This window comes from Camelina sativa, chromosome 12, assembly GCF_030686135.1.
Source record: "Camelina sativa cultivar CO46 ecotype springtype chromosome 12, ASM3068613v1".
NCBI lineage: Eukaryota > Viridiplantae > Streptophyta > Magnoliopsida > Brassicales > Brassicaceae > Camelina > Camelina sativa.
In genome coordinates, this window is record NC_141891.1 from 5,448,538 (window position 1) to 5,461,551 (window position 13,014).

Here is a 13,014-nt window from a genome sequence, read left to right on the forward strand (position 1 = left end):
CAGTGGGTCAATTTGCCATGTTATATTCTTTACTTTGATATGTATGTAAATCACATATACTTTTCTATCTTACTTATTAAATATTAATGGAGATTCATGCAAATGCATATTTTCTTTTCCTTTTTCCATACTGTTATGAAAAAATCGGATAATCCTAGGTGTTATAGAACAAAATAGATACCAAAATCTAACACATGAACCGAAGAAAATAATAAGAATTATGATTATCTTGTATTGACATTATTTATAAGGTAACTTGAACATGAAGATGACAAAAACATAATTATGATTAAATTATGTTATCATCTAAGTTTAATAAAGACCAGTGTGATTCTTCTATATACTGAAATATCATGATTCCAAGAGTCATGAACCAAATTTTTTCAAGCAGAGTAGTTAGGATATAAAGTAGTGAAATGAGGATCGGAGTGGTATATGGCTCAATACTCAATTGTCTTAACACTTCATTAGTAACATTTTTTATGTGGTTCGAGTATCTAGTAATCTAAATAAAATTTTCTAGTTCATGCATTTTGAATCATACTTTTCAAAAGGAGTTTAAGTACGTTATTCATAGGAAGTCCACTCACGATGACTCAAGACCAAACTTTTTAAGCAATTTTAGGATTATTTTTGTAGTTTATAGTACAGAACAAATGTGGTGAAAACAGCTGGATACTATAGTCAAATAAGTAGTCTTAGCAGTAATATTTTGATGGTTTGAAATTTTGAGGTAGTAATGTATATAGATTTTTCTTAAAAAATATACTCAAAATACTAGTTAAAATGTCTATGATAGATTGTATTTTGAGAGTTGGAATTGGAAATATGAGATGAGAAGTGAGATAATGTCTTTACGTATTTATATAGATGTAATGTGTCTCTGTGCTTATTGTGAAGGTACTTTTTTAAATCGTGTTTACTTTTTTAAGTATGATTTTATTTTCATTAGTTTATTTTTGAGTGAATTATAGATAAAACTTCAAGCGAAAGTAACCATAATTTTTTTTTTTTTTTTTTGTTCATTATAAAAAGAAAGAGAAATAAATGAAAAGAGAAATTTTATTTTATTTACAGTTACTATCCAAAACTTAGTAAAAAATTAAGAAAAGCCTCAAACAAACAGAAACGACCACGTAAGAGTGGTTTGGATCACTAGACTCGCGAATCGTCATCTTCTTCATCGATCGATATCGTCATCTCTTCGTCATGTTTTGTCCTGGAAAAGTTCAAACCTTTTTGGCAAATCAGACAAAACCCAACAATTCATTAAACAATGTCCAAAACTTGTAAATTTCTCAGCCTCAGATCTAATCCTCTGCCTCCGTTTGGACCGTTTCTCTCCTCCGCCGGAAATTACCGTTTCCTCCGAGCTTCCTCTGCTCTCAGTCTCCTGACGACTGCTTCGAAACCTTTCCACCGTTGGATCCGCGCTTCTTCACGTCGCCGGTTAGTTCTCGGTGGTTTTGGCGGTGCTTCGTTGTGGATGATGAACAACAACAACAACATGTCCGGTAGTTTTGGCGGTAAATCTTTCATTGCTTCCGCGAGGCAGACGAATCCTTCTCCCGTCGAACAGGTCTTTACTCCCTTTTGTTTCAGTTAGGGTTTCGATTCTATAGCTAAATTGTTCAAAGTTCGTAGCTTTTAGGAATTTGGGTTTATCAGTGAGTACACTGGGAATTTAGTTGTTCAAAGTTTGTAGCTTTATGAAAATTTGAACCCATTTGTTTGGTTATAGGCGTTGAATAAGGTGGATTGGCCCGATACTTTCCCATTCAAAGAAGAAGATTTCCAACGATACGATGAGTAAGAAGAGATTACAATTCCAAGCTTTTGTTATAGTCTTACTTACTCTGTTTTGTTCTCTGTGAGGCATGCGTGAGTTTTGGTTTTGAGATATACTAAGATCTTGTTGGTTTGTGTACTAAAAACTTGTCCTAAGGTCGTCTGATTCAACGTTCTATGAAGCTCCAAGGTTTGTGACACACATTGATGATCCAGCCATAGCTGCATTGACAAAGTATTACTCAAAGGTTTTGCCTCAGAACGAAACTCCTGGAGTGAGCATACTCGATATGTGTAGCAGTTGGGTATGTATAAATTGCATATCCAGTCTTGTGTGTGTGTTATGTTAAAAATTTTTTTATTGAGAATCATCTGAAGTTAGATTGTTGGCTGTTATGATGTTACATAGGTCAGTCATTATCCAGCTGGATATAAGCAAGAACGAATAGCTGGAATGGGTTTGAACGAAGAAGAGCTTAAGCGCAATCCGGTAAAGAAGATTCAATATTACGTATTTACTCTCTTTCAGAGAAGAGATGGATCATTCATATGATCATAGGATCTAATACTCTCTTTCAGGTTCTCACCGAGTACATAGTCCAAGACTTAAATCTCAATCCTAAGCTGCCTTTTGAAGACAATTCTTTCCAAGTTATTACCAATGTGGTAACACCAAACTTTCCTTTTTTATCTCTAAAACTTGCACTTCTTCGTTTGTATCTCAAGTTCTTACGAATTGGTATGTTTCTTGGTATCTGAACAGGTAAGTGTGGATTATCTTACAAAGCCACTTGAAGTTTTCAGGGAAATGAACAGAATCCTCAAGCCTGGGGGACTAGCTCTAATGAGGTCCTCTTTTAACATAAACCTGTCAAGTCTTGTGACACAGTAATATTATATATATATCTTGCATGGTTTCAACCCGCTCACTTTCCTCTTATCTTTCTTTGCAGCTTTTCAAACCGTTGCTTCTTTACTAAAGCAATTTCGATATGGACATCAACTGGTGATGCAGATCATGCTCTCATTGTCGGATCATACTTTCATTACGCCGGAGGATTCGAATCTCCACAGGTATTTCTGATTATTTCATCAACACATCTTCTATTAGAATCCCTCTCAAGAGTTTTTTTTAACTCTTGCTGATGATGAACTCGTTCCAACCTGTGATCAATCCAGGCCGTTGATATATCTCCAAATCCAGGGCGTTCAGATCCAATGTACGTTGTTTACTCAAGAAAACTCCCCACGGCTTAAAAAAATGGAGATCCAAACACTTAATGTATACTATGATCTTTTAGACTCACAACTGAGATTGAAACCGAGGAAACTAATCTTCATTTAAGACAACTTCGAAAATCTGGTTTATATGTATAGAATGTGCCATCTCTCAAGATGTTGGAAACTTGGAATACAAACAACCTCTGTTCGAAAAACGTCTGGACATTTTTAACTAATATGAGAATAAAGATACTATACGTACTGACTACTAATGAGTACAGTACAGTACGTATATCGCAGTCTATCACAGATATATGATAGACTTACTCATTACTGTACAGTAATGAGTACAGTACAGTAGCTAACAGATCTCAGGCTCGGGCCAAACTTCTAAGTAATAGATCGCAGTCTATCACAGATCCTCGAGCCGACACTTAAACTCAAGACAAACATGACCTGGTATCCCATCGACGGTTCTTCTTACAATAGCTCTGTGATCCTGAGGTGGACCATGATCTGTGATCCTGAGGTGGACCATGAAGAGGATCCACATCTCTAAACTAATGTAGAAGATGGCATTCACAGCCTTGAGCTGCTTGTCCTGTGACTCCAAAGCTTCTCAGGTATCATTCGAAACCCACTCAGGTAGATTGCATTTGTATAAATCATCTATTGCTTCGTCATCCCATCGCTTTGTTTCGTCTCCAGTACCTTTTTTAACAACACTTTCCAGAATCATTAAGATGACGATAGATTCCCGCTTGTTGTTTGTTTCGTCCCTGGCTATTGCCTAATTCGTCGCCGAGTTTGCCCTCGTCAACAGTAACGTCTTCTTCATTCTTTTTTTTTTTTCTCCCTTTCTTTGCATTCCGTGTACAGCAAGTATTGCGAAACGTACGTAACAGGCCAGCGTAATGAAACAATTGGATCTCTCATCTCTTTTTTCTTTCTTTCTTTCTTTGGGATCTTAATTTGGGTTGTTGATGGAATTGATCAGGTTGTTGTGAAACAATTTACCTCAAAATTGGGCATGATGGGAGGTCAGCGGACCTGCCCAAATCTTGGGAAAAAAAAAATCTATATTACATTTTTGAAGTACAATTTGGGTTTTATCTTTTTAATTTTACTTATTTTAAATTTTAGTTCCTACAAAATTGCACTAAAAGCAATAAGTAAAATATGGTAAATTGACAAAACCAACTAATAATTTAATCCGACCAAAGCAATAAGTACAAAATTGCACTAAAAGCAATAATCCGGCCCAATTTTTAATCTAATAATTTATTCTTTACACTAAATTAAATAAGGAAGAAGAAATAATGGTCTCTTATGTGCTGGTGTCTTTTTGGTTTATATTCTTTCACGTACAGTAGATTCTTCAAAATCAAATAAGTTTACATATTAGGTACAAAACTAGATTTTGTTTTTACAATCAAATTCATAATTTTGTTACTTTTACTTAAAAATTAGAATTTTAACACAAGTTTTGATTTTAAAGAAACACATAATCATCTTTTACAATCAAATTAAAAAAAAATAATCCTCTTTTTAATTATATTTAACTTTAGGATTAAGCTAAACCACAATTTACAAAAAATTGTAAAAGATATGATGCTCAAAATATGTCTGAATTTTGTAGAAATAAAGATGTATTTAAAACTAATACAAAAATAAAACTGTGATGACAAGATTTAAGAACATGAAAAAATGAAAGATTGTAGGATATGATTTTGCAGGATTTTTTTTTTAACATTGTAAGATGTTTTATATTTATACCAAAGATGAGTTTTCTTTTATTTATGTTTAGATCTGTGTAAAAAAAAATTTGGGTCTCCTACTGGCTTCCGGATGGTAAATTTGACAAACCTGCACCATTGATCCATCGCTGTCCTACTATTCTTCCTAAAGCTAAAGGATAGTCTGGCGCAATGCAATGCGACTAATGTTGGTAAACTTTTTTTTGAACTTTCTGTAACTTTTTGTTTTCTAAGTTTAGATGGGGGATGTTGGTGTGTTGTTTGAAATTCTAATGCATTTTCATCCTTAAAAGTTCAGAGGATTGACGCCTAGGTAAATATGGTGAGAGACTAAACACCTAAAGGCTGGAGAGTTTTGAGAGGTAGAGACGAGGAAGGAAAACAAAATTCTTGTCTTCTGTAGTTTAAACTATAGACCTACATATCCGGTTCAACCAAACCGTTTTATTAGTTAAAAGAAGTTTTAGGTGTTTTCGTTGACGGTTATTGACCAACAAACAGGCACGGCGATAGGGAGGTGTGAGGGGTGCTTTTGCACCAGGTCACATTATTTTTTAAAAAATTTATAAGATTTTAAGATCCTTAATGTTTGATATTTTGATTAAAAAAATCCCAAATTTCTAAAATCTACAAATAAGACCTCCAAATTATGTATAATTTTTTTTTGGCCCAAGGTCTAAGGACAACTTACGCTGGCCGGCCTGGCCCTGCCAACAAAGAATATACAGCTCATTTATTGCGTAACAATTTCTTACGTAAATTTAAAACGGAAACTATAAGAAATTTAAATAATCTCTCAACCGTTGTTTGGTATACCACCCCAGCCCGAAGGTGTAGCTTTTAGTTAAAAATAATCATTAAACGATACAATATTCATAATAAAATAGTACCACTAAAAATAATACTTGAATTGCATTTACTTACGTGTTCAATATGACTAAATTCGGGCTGGTATATAGCAAGACTTCCCAACAGTGGTTGTGTTTTCAAATAACTCTAACGTCATTTCTAACATCAGTAAAAGCTCTAACGTCATTTAAGACGTGTCTCGTTCTGACTGTACTGACATTGCGATTGATTACCGACAAATCTACCTCCACACCCAACATTCGTTCAAACTTGGGTTGTAGGTATACCCAGGACTGGGTATACCATGTACCATCAGCCATCGCAAACAATAAAGCTTTATATGTTGAATGTCCATAACAGTAGTGCACCTCATTAGATTCTCTGAACTTTTACCTTGCCGCGGTATCATTACAAAAGTCAATTAGAAACTGTCTTGAATATGTTTTGTAAGTGATATCTATAAGATTCCGAATGTTCTTAATTAATAATGCAAACAATAGATAGTTTTAGAAAAAAAAAAAATTGAATGGAACTTAAAAAATACTATTAATTACAATGATCTTCTTGGTTTTGTACTGGACGTTCTGGATCGTACCAATCAAAATTATGCAGTTCGTCTTTCGTCATCTGAGATCAACATAAAACTTCATTGAGTAATTAAACAAAAGTAAAAGAAAGAAAAATTAAGATAACTATGTAGAGAAATTACCTCCATTTTACTCCAAACTGTAAACGTTGCTTCTAAAACATGATAAAGAGAGTTAATCTTTATAAAAAGCTTAATGAAGTTTGTAGATGTATGAGTAACTTGAAGTTGAAGTTGAAGTTGGTTCCCTGGTGTTTAGTTTTGAGTTATTTTCTAAAACATGATAAAGAGAGTTAATCTTTATAAAAAGCTTTGCAAAACTTCAGTATCATTATATTTCAAAGCAAAAAAATAGATAAAATAGAAATAAATCATAAAGAAAAAAAAAGCTAACTACAAGCAAAACATAAGAAAAAAAGCTAAGTACAAGCAAAACATTTATATGTTCCGTAAGCTAAGGTTAACGTCCAGGCCGGACTTTGAAATCGGATTCCAGGTGTTGAACTTGAAAAAATTTGAATATATACCTTAAACTTAATAGTAAATTTGAAATCTAAATTAAATTTCTTAAGTCTTTGAAATGTACCTTATGAATTGAATACAATGACTATTTTATCTTCAATTAAAAATTAATTAAAAGTTAAAAATAAATACAATATAATTAAATTAATTCATTTGAAAAAATTATTTTTAAAAACACTGTTTTGTAAATTAGATATTCGTTATCAAAAAAGTTTAGAAAATGATGAATTAAATTATTTATATATAATACTAATCAATAACAAAAAAAAAAGTTTCAGATAAAATAAATAAAATATACCCTTAATTAATACTCCCTCTGTATCATAATACTTGATGTTTTAGAATTTTTACATGAATTAAGAAAAACATTTAATGTTTAGCAATAAATGTATTCTTCATTTATAATAACATATTTTTATAATTATTAACTAATAGTATTTCATCAAATTTTTAAATTCTCATTTAATGATTCTTGAAATTTATAATTTCTTAGTATTAATTGATAAAAGTATACAGAAAATCATCCTTTGTGATACAAGAAAAAATTCTAGAACATCAAGTATTCTGATACAGAGGGAGTAATTAATTAAATTTTAAAAAATAAACACAAAATAATTAACTTAATATATGTTAGAAAATTAACTAGAAACCATTGTTACGGTTCCCGCGCTTTCATGAGACAAATCGTTTTTAGACTTCTCGGCTACGGTTTTGTTACGGTTTTGGTTTGAGAGAGGGAACGGAAGAAGATGGAGGAGTGGATTCCGCTGTTCGACATTTTCTTGAATAGTTCCTCGCCGGAAACCGAGGCTTCGCTGTGGCTAGATCAGGCTTCTTCTTCCTCCACCTCCTCTGCCGCGGCGGCGCCCATCAACCGGAGCTCGTTTGTTTCGTTGCTGAAGAAACAATGCGATCATCAGAATTCATCTCCGGCTACGAAGAAGTAATGCCCAGATTTTTAATTTTGACTTTTGTTTTGTTTTCTCTATGTTTTGGGCTGATTTGGGTTGCTGATAAAAATTGTTTTTTTTTTCCCCGTTAGGGTTCTATTCATTGAGACATTACCCAACATGGTTCAGTCAAAGATTCTATCTTTCCTTCTTTCCGAGTATCAGAGGTTTCGCGTTAGTGATTTGGTATCGCTGGCTAGAGAAATTTTGGCTAGTAAAGCTGTTGATTTCTGGGTTCAGAGAGATGCACAGAACCTGCTCGACAAAATTCCTAAACCAAAGTTTGATTGGATATCTCATCTAGATTTGGCTTCTGCTGATGAAGATAGCTTTAGGGAGGAATTTGACTCTGTACCTGATTGGCTCACTGAGAAGGCTGCTTCTACTGGTACGATTCTTGCATGGCTTCCTGTATCATTCGATGATGTAGATGATTCAGAAATGCTGGTTGTTGATTCTTGGAATGGAGAGGAGGTGAGTCTCATCAGAGATGAGATTATGGAAGAAGATCATCGAGAAGTTGTTGGTAACATAGATCATACCATGAATGTTGTTGGGTTACAAGCTGATGATCATGAATTGGCGGCGAATCTTAGAGCTCAGGTTACTAGCTCTCAGTCTACTATTGAAGTTTTAAACTTGTGTGATGAAATTCGAAAACTTTGCTTGGAGAAGGGTGTTAGGGAATCTTTTAAAGTTTTGGAGTTGATTGAACCTTGGAATGCAGATGATGAGACTGCTGCTGTTTTGCTTTCGAATTTGCATAGTGGAATTGAGGAAGATGAGCTTGGTTGGCCAAGCCAAGTTCTATGTTCAATCGTGCTTCCCAAGTTTTTGTCTCTCGAGACATCCGCCTCTCGTGTGTTAATGTCTGCAACAATCGAGTTTTGCAAGATCTACCAAAGAACAGCTGAGTATGCATTGGTGTTCCCTTTGATACTCAGGAAAAAAGGGATAAACAACTTCATCTGTGAGATGATTTCAAGGGTTTTGAAAGAATGCTTGCACTTGGGTCATACATCTGGTTTTTGCCAGAAGTTACTTTGTGGAAGAACTGAAGAGAGGAGGTTTCTGTTCCTTCCCTGCCACCGAGATCTTATATCTGAAGATCTAACATGGAATGAATCTCTGTTTATCCTTTTCCAGAACGTCTTGCTCCAAGACGTCCCTTTAACCCAAGATTCTGTTGATTGTCTTGTTTCCAAGGTTCAGGAGTTGGCGGCAAGGTATTCCAAATCTCTAAAATTTGGAAACTTCTTGCTACATTTTATTGCCAAGTGTGCTCCGATGCTACAGGCTCATAAGTATCAGCTGGTCGAAGCTGTTAAGTGCACTAACAGTCTAGTCACAAAATCTATCTTGTCGAAACTCAACGCCCTGTAGCTCCAATATCATAGTCTGGTCTTTGGCATACACCTTTCTTCTGTGGTAATTGATATATCATGGTTTTTACGGTTTTTAACCATGGTATAAGTGTGCTTTTTGAGTCTTTTGGTTTGTTTCTAGTTTGTTTTTGAGTCTTTACAGGTTATTTAGGAATTTGGCACTGATGGAGCAATATGGAACAATTTGGATCATTTTGGAGCACTTTACCGAAGGAAATCAAGTTGGAGTCGAATCAGAGTCTGAGCATCGATCGACACCATAAGGGCATCGATCGACACTAATGTTTACCCGACGAGAGAACAACAAATTTGGAAGTTTTACAAATTTGCCCAAAGTCTTCTCTAATTGCAACATAGGCCCCTGGACGTATTTTAGGATGTATATATATTGTTTTTGGGTTTTAGAAACCCTCAAGTCTTTTTCTAGCAACTTTTATTTTCCCTGCAACCCTGAGAGATTTTGAGAGCTTTGGAGAGAGAGAGATCTGCTTTGAGAGAAGAATTTCTTGAACTCCTTTTACTCTTTTAATTTCAATTGCATATTATTCAGAATGATGATTTGTTCTTTATTTAACATGTCTGAGTAATTTGCTTGTTAGGTTTAGGGTTTTTCATAGGGTTTTTTATGATTTATTAGATCTGAGATTTTTAGGGTTCTTAATCTTTTATGATCTTCATCTTTGGTTGTTCTTCACAATAATTCTTGATTGATCACCTAGAATTGTTATCTTAGGGAAATAAATTGATATGAGAATATAATTGTTTTCCTGATTAAACCATTGATGAGCAGAATTGTTTATTACAAAGAGATTTGAATTAATAATTCTGTGAATTTATCTAAACCTGTTCTTTAGGCTGATTTATTACTTAGAATTTTACAAAGAGATTTGGATTTTCTGGTTTTAAATTTAGAATATAATTGCAGTGAGAACTGATTATTTTACCATGATGTTTAGAGTTCTAGATCTGATCTTTATTGCTTGAACCTTAATTAATTTATCTGATTTAATATTTCATAATTTCCTGAGAAATTCCCTAGGCTTAACTCTTTTGATTTTCTGAATTCACAACAGTTTTATTTAATAATTAGCATTGCTTTATTTTAATTTAATTTAACTTGTTTAGCGTAATTTACAAAACTTTACAATCTATTGTGTTTGATCTTGAGTCTCTGTGGATTCGACCCCTAAATACTGCATTGATCTCTTGTTTGAGGGAGTAGCTCTAGGGATTAATTTGAGCCTATCAGTAATATGAGCATTCATACGGAAAGAGGATGTAGGACTGTACAAGGTGTAGTTCTCAAGAGCACATTTGGCTTATCTCAGTAAAGATGAGCTCTAGAGTAACATTTTCTTTGTGTTGGAACAACATGGTGACAGGTATGCATGGATATCATCATTCTACTAATTATCTAACCAAGCTGAATCAGTGAATCTGTATGATCCATACATGCTTTGTGAGGGAAAACACAAGAATGCAAGACCTAACGAAAGGAGAATCTGATGGATTCATAGCAATAGAATTCTAGGTAATTTCTAGACTAGCTCAATATTTATCCATGGCATCTTGAGACTTTGTCGGGACCCGGTGGAACCTCAGATAAGCTTGAAACAAGAACTTTGAAGCTGGAGATAAAATAGCATCAGAAGCAAGATTTTAGAATATGGCTATTGACAGTCTATCAGTCTACAGAGGAACGATTCAAGATTCAAACTCAAGTTCAGTTCGCTTATCCTGCAACGAAAAGGCGAGAAATGATGTCATCTAACAAGCTCTGCTGTGTATAGATGTATGGAGGGGCAAGAAGAATGAAACGAATTTAAGATCACCATTTGACATGAGAATGAGATCTATGCCAGCCACGAAGAGAAACTGTAAATTTTTAACTTCACTCTTTCGGCTCATTTAAGTAGAATACATCTTCAATGTGCTGTAATGATACCAAAGATTCAAAGACCAACACAAATGACATTTCCTTTCACTATTTTTGTGTGGGTCTTTGTTCAAGGAAAAGTGAATTTAAGCAATGATGAAAAGACTTGGCCGAAGCTGTATATCAGACTTTGATGATATTGTCTGAACACTTCGCTGAACAGTCTGAACTGAGTGTGTTTGCTAATACGTTCCTCACTATTGCTTTGATTAGCAAGGCACTGTCTGAAATCTTCTCCCACAGCGGCATTATCACACTATTGTTCGAATAGAGACATCTTTTGCCAGCTTGTACCGATATCAGTTTCTCTAAAGATGAGTTGATCTAATGCTTGGCTTAAAAGCGAAATTAATGATACATAGATTCAGTCATATAAGGCTGTAGCGGTTTAATACCAAAAAAAAAAAAAAAAACAGAATAACTTGATAAGATATTGTTATGAGCAGATTACCAGATAAAAGATAAGAGGATAATCTGCAACATCTTAGACTACCATGTGTACAGATCAAATTTAGTCAATAGATCAGATCAAGTCCCCAACCGGACACTTAACTTCAAGACAAAGGTGTTCCGGATGCCCATCTGTAGTTCTTCTTACCACGGCTCGGTGTTCTTCGGTCAGACCACAGTCCCTGAAATTAATGTAGAAGACTGCATTCCCGGCCTTGAGCAATTCCTTTGGCTCCATGGCTTCATGAGTTTGTACAACGACCTTCTTGATCTCCAGAGGCGTAGCAAGCTTGAGCTTTGTCTTGGAGACAAAAGACACAAGTTAAGGCATAAAATAAATCAATTTTGTACACATATAACCAAAACGCAGAGGGAATGTGAAACAGAAAAAACAAAGAAAGAAAGGGTGGCTCACCAAGCCATTTTCCCACAGCGTATAAAATGCGTAGTCAGCATACATATTAAGCCAATCATATTCGCGAATTTCTGAGTTTTGAAGCTGTGAAAGAGACAATATCAAAAGATTTGAGTGAGAAAAAAAAAAGATAGAACAACAGCCTAGCTACCTAGAGAGAGTGAGAATAACAAATAATACTAAGAAACTAAATATGGTCTCACTCACCTCGTAAAAATGAGGATGTTGCTTATCACTAGATTGCACCAAAGCATCATCCGGAAGCCAATTCAGACCACATTGGTAAAAATCATGAACTGCTTCAGGATCCCAAGGACAACCCACGACCTCGGCTTCAAAACCCTTTGTAAACATGAAAGAGTATTTAGAAAATGCAGTCAAATCAAACAACAAAATAAACAAAGTAATATTCATAAGCATTGGGGAGGGGGGTTTGATTCTAATCCACATACAGAAAAGAAAGTGAAAAAAGAAACGAACTGTGAGTATCGGCTTTAAGCCTACAAAGTCCAGTCTCTATTTTGTAATCTTCGTTGTTGCGAGTCCAAGTTTGGAAAACAAAAGGCAAATTGCTGGATGGATCAATAGCGTCAGCAGTTATAAAGTAAGTAACATAACATTATATTTCTCTAACCGCAACAACCAAAAGTTTGAGCCCTGCACAAAATTGATCAGAGACTAACGAATATTACATCATTGAAGAAAAAGTGAATAGACCAAAACTAGTAGAAGAGAGACTGGTTAAAGCATGAATATAATCAAGCAAATAACAAAGAGAGAGAGAGATAGTAATAGAAACAGAACCATAGATAAAAAAGCAAAAGCTAAGGGAATGATGAGAAGATGTATATATATAGAATAGACGAAAAGGACGGGTTTTTTTTTTTACCGAGTGCAAATTGAAACAAAGAAGTCCGACTTACCAACGTCCGGGATGATTTCTACGACCTTATGCTTGCGCGGTGGAGGTGGTTCATTCGTTACCATGCCCTAGCCTAATTAGATCCGATCGCAGGTATTCGATTGTAGATGATATAATGAAATTGAGATCACAAAAGTAAAGAAGTTAATACAGTATAAATGGGCCAATCTGGACCTAATGGATGACCCATGATAACATCATCGTACAAATACGAATAGCCGAAATAGGGGTTA

At 34.7% G+C, this 13,014-nt stretch overlaps 2 protein-coding genes and 1 pseudogene across 4 annotated transcripts; 2 read left to right on the forward strand and 1 right to left on the reverse strand.

Moving 5' to 3' along the window:
• Nucleotides 1–891: 891 nt before the first annotated feature.
• Nucleotides 892–3,224, forward strand: LOC104730377 (uncharacterized). Of its 2 annotated transcripts, none has more exons than XM_010449538.3 (8): nucleotides 892–1,579; nucleotides 1,742–1,809; nucleotides 1,946–2,093; nucleotides 2,198–2,278; nucleotides 2,368–2,451; nucleotides 2,552–2,637; nucleotides 2,742–2,862; nucleotides 2,968–3,224. In XM_010449538.3, exons 1-8 carry the CDS (start codon nucleotides 1,277–1,279, stop codon nucleotides 3,043–3,045), a joined length of 969 nt encoding a protein of 322 aa, XP_010447840.1. In that variant the 5' UTR covers nucleotides 892–1,276; the 3' UTR covers nucleotides 3,046–3,224. The 2 variants fall into 2 exon arrangements, with proteins under 2 accessions (XP_010447840.1, XP_010447839.1); XM_010449537.2 differs by having other exon boundaries at nucleotides 1,070–1,579; nucleotides 2,368–2,454.
• Nucleotides 3,225–7,257: 4,033 nt separating this feature from the next.
• On the forward strand, nucleotides 7,258–9,610 carry LOC104730376 (uncharacterized). Its single transcript, XM_010449536.3, has 3 exons — nucleotides 7,258–7,666; nucleotides 7,766–9,101; nucleotides 9,180–9,610. Exons 1-2 carry the CDS (start codon nucleotides 7,473–7,475, stop codon nucleotides 9,054–9,056), a joined length of 1,485 nt encoding a protein of 494 aa, XP_010447838.2. The 5' UTR covers nucleotides 7,258–7,472; the 3' UTR covers nucleotides 9,057–9,101; nucleotides 9,180–9,610.
• A 1,693-nt stretch (nucleotides 9,611–11,303) lies between these two features.
• Nucleotides 11,304–12,213, reverse strand: LOC104730375 (UPF0725 protein At4g29550 pseudogene; annotated as a pseudogene). Its single transcript, XR_015574785.1, has 3 exons — nucleotides 12,067–12,213; nucleotides 11,860–11,943; nucleotides 11,304–11,745 (listed from the first exon to the last, which is right to left on the reverse strand). The product of XR_015574785.1 is annotated as a UPF0725 protein At4g29550 pseudogene (transcript).
• Between the last annotated feature and the right edge of the window lie 801 nt (nucleotides 12,214–13,014).